Below are 11672 nucleotides of genomic sequence, written 5' to 3'. Positions count from 1 at the left end.
GAGCCCGGAGAAGCATTGAATGGTATAGACGAGAGGGTTCATTGCAAAAAGTAGTTACCCTCATATGTCAGGAAAACGATGTATTGTGTTTCAAAATTGCCAATTGTTCTTTATTATTTTCGTGGACATTTGTAAATAGAAATTTCCGGGAGTATTCTTAGAAAGAGGAGGGAAAAAATAATTTCCTCTGAAGAAAATTCATACAAAATTTTGTTCAATCATTAGGTCGATTAAGGTCAGTCATCCTTCGACAGAATAAAATGTTACATGAAATATGCACCATTACATAATCATAAGCACAGACGTTCGATTTCGTAGTTTCATCACCAGAACGCTTCCAACAAGGATTATATGAAGATTTATGAGCAATTCTTCTTAAATGAAGTATTAAGACTGAAAGTTTGATCATCGAGTTCTGATAACGATCAGCTGAAGGGCATATTAATTTGATGACCAGGATGATTCAATCAATTCAGTTTTACCAAATTCTTTCATTTGTCTCCTTCCTTGATGGTGGACGATTGAATTATTTCTCCACATCCGCGAAGTAATCTTTCTTAACAGAGGATTCACGATACCACTTACTATGTTGACAGATCCGAGCAAGTACAACCCTAAAATGAGGGTCTTAAAAAGTTTATCCAGTACATCATTCCTCCTTGGTTTATTGTAAGGAATGTGAATATGGGATGCCAAAATACCTACTTTACTCAAATACTACAAGATACTTCAAAATTCATGTAACTTTTGGGCGAAGACCCTTGACAACATAATGGTAGTTTTTCTTGAAAAAATTGTGGCTCAAATGCCTCAAATATAATTGATCTTAGGTTACACACCTCATAGAAAGAGAAAAATGAGGTCATAAAAAATGATGCTGTGAAAATTTGAAAGTTACGACGGATGAAAGGGATCTTCTTTATAAGAGTCTTTTACATTTCCCTCTCCCCCAAATATGTTGGGGCTTGAAAAAATTCATTCGATATTTTTAGAGATAATCAATACTTTTATACTTGAATTTTCCCACTAAAATTTAAATTAAAGAAATACCCCAAAAAGGTTACCTAAAACAAACAATTTAACAGTTTTTAAAGAGTTGTTTTTTTCTTTTTTTAAAGTTACGAGCTTTTTTTCAGGTTTTACTTTCTGAACGGTCCTTGCTACTATGATATCTTAAACCTAATTTTCCAGAAATGTTGCTTGATCCCATTTTTCATGAAACCCTCCCAAAAGCAAATGAAACGACTGGATTTAACCACGAATGGCTTAGCCACGATTTAATTTAAATGCTGTCAAACATGATAACTGTAAGAGAAAGTAAATCTGACTCAATGGGAGAGAAGCGAGTTAAAGTGGCTAGCAAATGAAACTTCTACAACAAAGTTGACCTAATGCAAAAGCAAAATAAAAATACACTAAAAAAAGAAACAATATAATAAAATAAATAATAAAAAGCAATGCCGATGGGATTAATATAGTGTTGCTTTATGCAATTTTTTGTGTACATTTGGTACATTGAACGTTTGTACATTGGTAAAAGCAGGTCACGCAAAAACAAACAAAATGATGGTGCGAGAAAAGAAACACTATGCACTGAAAATAACGATGCTAAGCTTAAAAAGGTTGCAAAATTTTGAGAGTCAGCAAAAACAAAAAATTCAATGAATTGATGAAGAATCGAGGCCTTTTAAACTACAGCAAGCAAAGGAAATTAGAAAGAAATCATACCGACTGATAAGGCCCTCTCAGTAAGAATCATAAGCCTTAAAAATTCAAAGATAATCTCTAAAAACATATTGCAACGACTTGGTAATGTGAGGAATGAAATATTTTAACCTAACTATTGCACATTCTAGCAAACTACTAAATAGGAATTTATGAAGAGATTTTAAGGAGCAAACAATTTAAAAAGAGGATCGCAATCAGCATACTTTAACCCACAGAGCCATTGCTTAACCTTTTTTTTCAATGCTTCTATCACTAGGTGCAACCAGGCTGAGTTTGAAGCAAACTTTGGTGACATCTTCTGGAAAAGAATGTGGATGATTTTCTTCTAGGAGTAAAAAGACACTCAAAATTTGAATCAAAATAATCTTTTTCTAGGTTACAGGTCATACAATCAGGAAGTAAAAACAAATATTCCGACCGTTTTCTCTCAAAATTTCATAGCTAAGTACTGTAAAATATCTTTTCCATTTATGATAAATTCGAACTGTTCCTGCATTGTCAAGATTTCATAAAGATATTCTTGTTGAAATAACCCATATCTGACCACTTGATTAGTGGAGAATTCGAATCTGTCCTTGAATGGCTACAGTTGATTTTTCCAGAACACATCACATTTAGCTTGAGCTTCTGAATGTAAAACTGTGATAAGTACTTACGTCTCGAACACAGAACAACTATGATACTAGAAAATAAGTTTGAAAGACAAGTTTCGATCAATATTAGAAAAATCTACATTAGCTATGCCGGTTACTGCAAAAAGAAACATACCACATTAGTAAGGAACAAGGGCGTCTTAAAACACTGAGGTGCACTAGAGTGAGGCTTCACTGAGATCTAACAGAGTCCTCTTCACTGAAATCAAGTCATCACATAGGTCACATGGCATTGGTTATTGACAGTAATAAGTTACCAAACTTTTGAGCATACACAGAGAAAAATTTCCTGTTAACTAGAACCGTATCAGAATTCCTCGTTGAAATAATAGGAAAACTCCTTGTTTAAAACACTATTCCTGTTATTTCAAAGAAACATTCCATTACTTTAAGGTAAAACTGATACTTTCTGTCGCAGCATTGAGCATATTTAACAGGAACATATTTATCACTGTAGAAAACGAGCGTAGTATTTTCTGTTTTTAATATTTTACAGGGGGAAAACTCTGCTGATGTTTCTATACCTGATCAAATTTTGGGAATATCTAATCTAAAGGGTATGGAGTATTTGTAAGAATACACAATCGAGAATCATACAATTTGCAGGAAAAATGTATTAATACCAAACTCTATTTTTTTAGTCAGAGGTTACTTGTAATTTTTTTTTTCTCCTTCTAGAAAAAAGAGAACAGATCCCTCTACTTTGTTCCTTTTTTCATAATCTGATTGCTTTGTCCAGACCTTTTTAGTTTTCTGTAAAATAGCTGATAATAAATAAATTAACAATACTTTTGACTCAAACGAGAAAATGAAGAAAAATGGACAAGGCCAACTTACATACTACTGCGTTTACTTTTTCTACATCATACATGATAAGTTTCTGATAGAGGCAGAGATCATCGATAAAAGTTATCTAAAAGATAGAAAATCATCAGGCTTTTTAGTTATTGCTAGAAAAATGTCTTGATATTAACTCAGGTGTCAAAAAAAATCTGGTCAGGTGTAAAATCTGTATGTATCTATTACTTATTCATTTACTTTTTCTCCTCTCCTCTTGTTTTCGTTTTTGGAGGAGTTTACATTGAATGAAAATGTGGGTGGTGTGAAACTTTAATGCGAAGGTGCGGGGGAAAAACTATCACACCGATGTAAAAATTCAAATAAAAAACGAAGTTAAATTCTCAAAAACCATTTAAAAGAAAAGGTTAGCATACGAGAAGAATGAGAGAAAAAAATTTTATGAAAATGAGAATTTTGGGGCAACTTAATATGGCTTCATTGAAGAAAGGACTAAAAAAGCTGCTTGCAGGTATGTGGCAATGGTCCGTATTAACTTCGAAAAAGAGTTACTATAATAGATTCCATATATCATTAAAAAACCCTTTTCTCTTCTTGATAATCATTTCATTTCTCATAAATTGCATATTTTAGATAAGCTATTTTGTTAGCTTCATTTACAAAACTAAAATATATGTTAAATGAATATTCCCATGGTTTCTACGCACAAAAATAATATTTCAAGCTTTTTTTCTATCTCCTCTTCTTCCATACATTTCACTCTCCGAAAATTCAGATCCTACACATCCTTTACTTATTCTGATTTCTTTATCTTTCATCATTTAGAGAGATCACATTCATGATAGCTTTATCAATATTTGATGCCTCGTTTTCTCAATTGATGCGGAGTCACCATTTTCCATTATCCAATCAGAGGCCTCCATGTCCATAGGGCGTTAATGACGTCATTTATTCAATATACAACCGATATTTAAGATGGTTTCAATTCCGTCTTGTGGACACCAACCATCTACCATACATCCCCGTGTTGCGCTTCCCTCATATTTAATCGCTCGGCATCATCTTCAATGTTCTACTTTCTTCCATTTTAAAATTTTAATTTTGCTCTGACTCATGCTAAAAAGTGCAAACTTTCCTATTTTCCATCCAACTACTAATTTACATTTGTACAGAAAGTTACTGATTCTTTAAATTAAGTTTTTAAGAAAAATGTTTAAAATGAAGACTGTGGAAGTGAAATAACATTTTCGATAATCTCTGTCTCATTCAATTGTTTGGATCATTGAACAGGTAACTAGATCATACATTAGAACTGGAATTTGAAAGACCAAACAGGAAAGCTTTGAAATTTTCGTCGGAATGATTTGTTTATCATGAGAATGATTCCTCATCCTCTACAGGGTTCGAAAGACAAAAGCAAAAAATGATAGAATGAGCCAAACCTTTTTCCCACAAATACATGCACCCGTTTTTCATTAGGAAAGAAAAACAATTTTTAAAATCGCCCTGTAGCCAACCCTTCACCAAAGTGCATGCCTTCAAAATCTCAGCAGCAAATCCTATCCCTCTAAAAACCCTTGCAGCTATCCAAAATTGCTAAATACTGGTAAAAAAGACCAACTAAAAGAGGGTTCCAGAGCCAGTGTTTAAAACCTACCTTAAAGCTCAGAGGTCAATTTCTGATGTTTTAAATGGTGCAGAACTTTAGAAAACCTCTGTTGATCAACATGGTAAAAACTCCTGCTTATGTAATTCTTTTCATGTATACTTTTTTCTTCTTTTTTTTGCACATGGAACGAGCATGATGCAAACAAATGAGAGCTACAGCTAACATATCTTTGACTGCAGTTTTATTTTTCGACAAAATTTTTGGACCTGTTGCTGTTAATGATGAGTGAAAAAGAAAACAAAACCTTAAAAACATGCTGATACCTGCATTACTCTAAAAAAGCTACTTATAATCAATGGACAGAAGAATACCTGTTCGAAGAAGCTGCATCCGGATTATGTACAAAGTCATGCGTGATTTGCGTCCCAATTAAACTCTGAACAAACTGCAACAGAAATATAAAAAACGATCAACGGAAATTAATAAAAAAGATGTGACACAACTCCTCTAAATGAAAATTGACAGAAAATCTTCGTGATAATGTACTGATAGAGCAACTGCCAGGCTCGTCCTTATTTCTTGCAGAATTGTGTCAAGAGAGCTTACAATTTTTATTTCTGCTTATGCTTAGCTCAGTTTTTGTTTGTATTATTTCAAAACATAAGGTTAATAAGAATGAACGCTTTTGCTTTAAGTCCATGCTAATTTTACATGATTGTGACTTTGACAAATATGAATTAGATAAGATTATTTGATTCGGAATTTTAGTGATAAAAACTGGTATCCGATTTTTTGCTCACTGTCACTTATTGGAATAAGATATCTGGACTTTAAGTTCTTACTGAAATGCTGTATTTAACTAACAAAAAAATTGTGATTTTAAATCCTTAAAAGTAAAAAAAAAAGAAAGGGCAAAAGTGAAAAACTTACTTTACTATTTGAGAATCTATTATCAACACCCATGCTTATGAACATGTGTAAAATAAGGTAGATACACGTTAAAATGTAGACGGTCAGGTACGCAATGATGAATACTGTTAATGACCAGTGACTTAGCAAATATTTAATCATCACAAATGAGATAAAGTATATGTTAATTGCTATGATGAGTGCAGATATTATACAGGCCACAACTTTACTTCCACTGAAACATAAAATGAGATACCATTAATATTGTTATAAAAATTGAGTGTGAGGGACAGGAGTCGCTAATTGAAATTTTGATAAGCAAACTCAGAATTATTCGAAGTGCTTTTTAAGGACTGGGTTGAAATGATCTGCCTTTTTTTTCCATGGCTACTACACTAGCATAGCTTTGCCCTAGGACTACTGTATTAGATGGGAGATTGACTTTTTGATGATTTACAAGTTGCCAAATATCTTTTTTTTTGATGTCTCTGTAGACCTTCTAAGGCTTACTCCTGGATGACTACGCTGTAGTTTAAACATTAACCCATACAACTTTGAGGTTAGATGTAAACAAACATGCGAGTGAAAAAGGAATACTTATCCAGCATTCATTCAGAGTGGAAAGAGGAGATGATAACAACGATGTGCCGCGCGAGATGGTGGTGGGGAGCGGGTCTTATTTCACCATCGGTGATAAGAGCTTTGTGCCCGAGCTAAAAGCAATGTTGTCGCGTCTCGAATCAAAAGTACCAAGAACATACGATTATTTCACTCATTACGGAAAGAAGTGCTCTATTTTGCAACGTAAGAGTTAAAAAAAGTTATGGAACTCGAAAGCACGGAAAAAAGAAAACTCTCCTTTTCATCTCCAAAATGGGGGGAAAAAGGTGAAAGAAAGCGTCTTCTTTCGACTTTCTGGTTTTCTAATACCTTAATTACATCTGACCATCTTAAACAATTAAAAGCGTTTTTTACATCAATCCCGATTATGCATAGCATATTTCTTTTATTATATGGTACTTGTCTGTTCTTTTCGTATATCTCCACTAATCGCTTTACTGCATGTATCGTCGAGCGGCCCTTGCGGAACCCGTATTGTCTGTCCGATAATTTCACCGATTTCAATAACCTTTCCTGTATGACATATTCAAGAACTTTCGAAAAAGCATTTAAAATACAAATAGGTCTGTGTTTCTTTTTATCTGTTTTCTTCTTTTTCGGCTTATCTATTAGAGTTAATCTAGCCTTTTTCCATTCAAGTGGGAAGGTTGATGTTGTTACCATGTTGTTTATCATTTTCCTCACTTTTTCGATGTTATTCGCGATAAAAAGCTTCACAAGGATTTGCGGTATAGAGTCTGGCCCGGGTGCTTTTTTAGGTTTAAGTTTTTTCAGCGATTCACGGATCTCTTCTTTCGATACTTCAGGGATGTTCTCTTTATCTGGCGTGATTTTATTCCATTCTATTTCCGGGTGTGCAGGGAATAGGTCTTTTATTATTTTCACAGTTTCCTCGTTCGATAGCGTGTTTGTGTCGTGTGTGGCTGGACTTTTCAATTTTTTGCTCATCACCTTATATCCCGTACCCCAGATGTCTTGATCAAGATCAGATATCAGGTGTCAGTCCTCAAAGTGAGGAAATTTAAAGTAAACAGAAAATTAAAAATAAGAAGTTAATTAAAAAAAAAAAAAAAAAAAAAAAAAAAAGTATGAAAGTTCAAACAAAGAGCAACTGATGATTTCAAAAATTTGTACTGTCACTTGCAGACATTCCTGAATAATAGAGAAAGAAGTCATGGAACTTACACTCCGTTGGTGAACGATCCCATTATATGTGGATTACTAGTGAAGGCAATAGTTGGTATCACAGCAAACGGAAGCTGCATGCTCATGACGGCATTCAGAAGGTCATTCATATCACTTAATTCGTTAATCTTACTATAGTATGCGACTAAAAATGTGGGAAGGATTGCGATCAATCGTGTGAAAACCACTCGCTTCCACCTGCTCCACTGAAGATTCAAAAAACCCTGAAACAAAAAATAACAGGATTATGGCAAAGAAAAAAAAAAGGAGGCTCCTTGCTTTTTAAATAGATTGGGCTACGGCTTCCTCATTTAAAAGAATGAGTTGGCATACTTAGAGCATCCTACTGTCTGAACAGACAATATTAGTTTCATATTCAATCAACCGTTAGAGGATTGAACTTGATTGAGATACGCTGTAACCCCTATAAGTTGCAGGGTGTAACTAACTGATTAGGGGTCGAATACAGTGTTTTGCACACTCCATATAGCACTAGAACTGGGGAAAGAAAAGAATAGACAAAAGTCACATCAGTCTGAATGCATCAATCATTAGTTGTCCCATTCGTTAGCGTGTAAATGTCTGTTGAATGGTGTAATTTCTGGATGTCATTCTTTTCTTTCCCCACTTCTAAAAATAGGAGAGATAAAGTGGTAAATGAGAAAAACCTTGAATCAACAAAAGAAAACAAGATTTAGACCACAAGTTATGTATTGACTGAAAATGATCAGACAGCATGGATTAAAAATAAAAATATAGAGAAGAATCGAAATCAGCACTTCTGAGGGAAGATGAAACTTACTTCCATGGCGAATTGACCAGCATAACATCCCGTCATGGTACTACTTTGACCAGCGGCTAGAATACCTAGCGCCCAGATATACATTGCAGGAATTCCAAACTGGCATCCCAAAAATATACCTCCTCGATAAATATTTACATCAGCAGGCTCCGTGTTATTCTAAAGAGCACACAAACAAAAAATTAGAATGCAAGTAGAAGATTTTAGCAAAATTGGGAGTAAAATTATTACGTAAAATGTTCACATTTTTATCTCTACTGGAATAACATAATTAAGGAAGTGGATAATGGGTCAAAAGCACAAAAAAAATGTTATTTTTTCATTTAAAAGTATTAGCTAGGAGCTGAGTTCAGAACATTTTTCACCTTCTTTTTTTACATAGAGTTGATTTCTTGTAAACTTCCTACAATGGAAAAATATACAATTCTTTTAAGTTGTAGATATAGGATCACGGAAAAAAGTTGCATTAGAAGTGGAGAGATGGATCACCTTGTGACCTCTGTGGAAAGCATTTTCCCTTTAAACCCGTGTATTTCAACACACTCACATAAATTGTCATAACGCTACTGATACTTGCCTGATTTAAAAATAAAGGATAGTTTGATTCTTAGCTCACTAGATAGTTTTGATAGTTAAACAAAAAATGTCAATACTTCGACCTCCACTATCTTCCTATTGTGTTGATTGATGGTACTGATTGATGTGTGGGTACTTGATTGAGGTAAGATTGTGTATAAATTGAAGGTGAAAGATAGCTTTGTAATAACAGATCAGAAGTACATATTACAATGATACAGAGGGGAAATGTACATAAAAATTAGGTACATACCGGAAAAAGAATCCAGTCTGGGTTATTATTAGCACGGCACACATTCATCTGGAGCCAGACAAAAAGATAAAACAAAGTTTACATTATTGAAATGAATTTAATTATTAATTTGATTTTCCTTTTTTTTCCCCCTTGGATTTTGTAGTCTTGGAGGTTTAATCGAGAATCTAAATGAACACCAAGATATTTTGCACTTTTGGCAGAGGGGACAATTTTGTCTCTAATATAGCTAGAGAGATGAGAAATTTTCATATAAAAGAATGTTGATTGTACAGACTTTGGTGCATGATCGTAGTCTTCTCTCCGAATAAAATCATCTCTGAGAGAGAAACTTGGAAAGAGAAATTGTAGAACTTCAAAACAAAGCCGCGCCCACCCTGTATGAGGTGTTTCATTCTTGTAATCAATTAAACAGTTGTTTCTTATCTACTGAGATAACTAATATTTCATTACAGTGGGAGGTCAGTCACACCTCAGTAAATAAGTAGGTAGCAATGTATCGCAATTTTTTCCATTGGTTTTACCTAATACAGTTTAGCATTAGTTTTGAAAACACTTAAGTGATCTTCAAAATAGAGTGGTAATTTGCCTCCGTGAGAGTGTTAGTAGCCTTTTATGAGTAACTTTTCAATTGATGAGCCGTATCAATAAATCAAATGTCTATTGACACATGGCTCTTCAGCAACGGTTATTATCAGCATATAATCTATTCATAGATTGACAGTGTAGATTAAGAGATTACCATTGTATTTACATATGTTTTATAAATTGTTTATGTAATTTGTCTTGATCAATAAACTAAAAAAAAGGAGAAAAAGTACATATTATAACTTATAAAGTAAATAAAAAGCGCGCAAGTAAACTGTTTAAAGTTTTTATCCATTTCTGTGTGTTTCAATCCACATGGAGATTGACGAATAGGACAGGGCTCCATACATAGATTTGCAAGTAGATTTAAAGTAAAAAAATATTATAAAAAAATACTTACAACATCTTCATTTGTTTTTCTATACAATCCATGTGCAAACACAGACACAACAAAAACATTGATAATAAATGAGACAAATAGAGCTATACTAGCTTCGACAAAGAAGTAAAGGTTTGCTTCACGAACTTTTTCTTGCTTAGAGCGATCAACTTCTCTCGACTAGAAACAAAACAAGGAAAAATTTGGATAAATAAATATATCTCTTTAACTGAAACATGCATAAATTTAAATGTTTTCACTTCAAATTAAAAAAGCCACCAAATAAAAGTTGGATTCAAAATTGCTTAAAATGATACAAGTTGTAAAATGAGAACTTGTATGTAAACATGATATGTATGTAAACATATTGGATCAAGGAAAATGTGCACGGTTCCAAAGAATCTGTAAGAATGTATGGCTGCAAAGACGTGATTGTTTACTGTTATCAGAGAGTAAATTTCTGATTTTATTTTAATGCTTCCAAATATTCAATCTAAAAAGACAGCTGCAAATTATACTGAGGCATCCACAAGCAGAAAAAATTACTCTCTACATGCACCCTCACTTAAATTCTATGCTTTCAGCTAGTTTTTAGAGATAATGCATAGCACATCAGAATCAACTTTCCACTGGCTCATCAATTTAGTGTCTGATTAAATTGAAACTTTGATACAGCTTCAATTCATCAAAAACATCTTTCTTTTCACAAGCCAGAAGAAAATTGTTACCAGTTCCCATGAATGACTTCGAAAACCTGATTGCCTTAGTTGGAGGATGCGAATTCATTGAAAGACTCGAAGGGCAAGATAAGGCACCAATTTAGATAAGTAGGTAGGTTAGGTAAGAGTGATGAAATTGTTGGAATTAAATGTTAGAAAAAAATGCATATTTCCAATGGAGAGATGGCTGCCAATTTAATTCTAAATCCACCACTTTCATAACAGTTATATATCATTTTCACACGATTTTAGATTCTCTCAACTTAACCTTTGTATGCTGAAGGTGCATATTATTTGATAAGTCGTTTTGAAATTAAAGCCATCAATGAGTTACAATCGTGTGTGAATGTAGCTGGAAAGTTTTGTTCTTTTTTGGATCAAACAATACTTTCAGTCTTACCTTTACAAGTCCTGAGTGTAAATATAGATTATGCGGCATTATAACAGCACCAATAATACCGACTGCTTGCACCAGCACTGTGCTGTCACAATCTTTACACCATGGTGTGAACATTCCACCCATGATGGAGGCTACTTCTGGTTTGACCACTCCAAACTGAAGGAGAAACAAAAGTCATAAAAAAATCATCTTGAAAAAGACAGAACTCAGGAATAAATAACATAAAATACTTACTATCAAAAGTTTATGAGGCACTTTAGAAACTTGCAGGGCTTGCTATATGCCAGCATCCAAACATTTAAAATTGTTCTTTTTTTCTAAAATTTTTCGTTTTTACAAGCACCCAAACCAGGAAATAAACATCCTTAGATGTCTAAGAGGTAAAGGCAAAATAAATGCAGAGGAAAAAAAAGGAGGAAAAACCAACACAACAGAGAGTTTGACCTTTTTTG

At 33.6% G+C, this 11672-nt stretch overlaps 1 protein-coding gene across 10 annotated transcripts in view; it reads right to left on the bottom strand.

Annotated features, from left to right (window-relative positions):
- The window catches only part of Mvl (solute carrier family member malvolio), a 33284-nt gene that overhangs the window by 2408 nt on the left and 19204 nt on the right, over positions 1–11672 (bottom strand). For 6 of the 10 annotated variants that reach the window (XM_019044594.2, XM_019044593.2, XM_019044595.2 and 3 more), the window contains 7 exons: positions 11221–11376; positions 10123–10281; positions 9135–9182; positions 8306–8464; positions 7504–7727; positions 5719–5932; positions 5160–5233 (listed from right to left, as the gene is read on the bottom strand). In XM_019044594.2, the coding sequence (XP_018900139.2) occupies positions 5160–5233; positions 5719–5932; positions 7504–7727; positions 8306–8464; positions 9135–9182; positions 10123–10281; positions 11221–11376 (1034 nt within the window). Of the gene's footprint in view, positions 1–2496; positions 2581–3218; positions 3295–5134; positions 5234–5718; positions 5933–7503; positions 7728–8305; positions 8465–9134; positions 9183–10122; positions 10282–11220; positions 11377–11672 lie in introns of those variants that run through there. The other 4 variants (XR_002008919.2, XR_002008920.2, XR_011899277.1 and 1 more) reach the window with 3 other exon arrangements.

Source organism: Bemisia tabaci, chromosome 2, assembly GCF_918797505.1.
Source record: "Bemisia tabaci chromosome 2, PGI_BMITA_v3".
In the NCBI taxonomy this organism is placed as follows: domain Eukaryota; kingdom Metazoa; phylum Arthropoda; class Insecta; order Hemiptera; family Aleyrodidae; genus Bemisia; species Bemisia tabaci.
The sequence above is the reverse complement of the archived record's forward strand: the minus strand, read 5'-3'. Positions and strand labels throughout refer to the sequence as shown.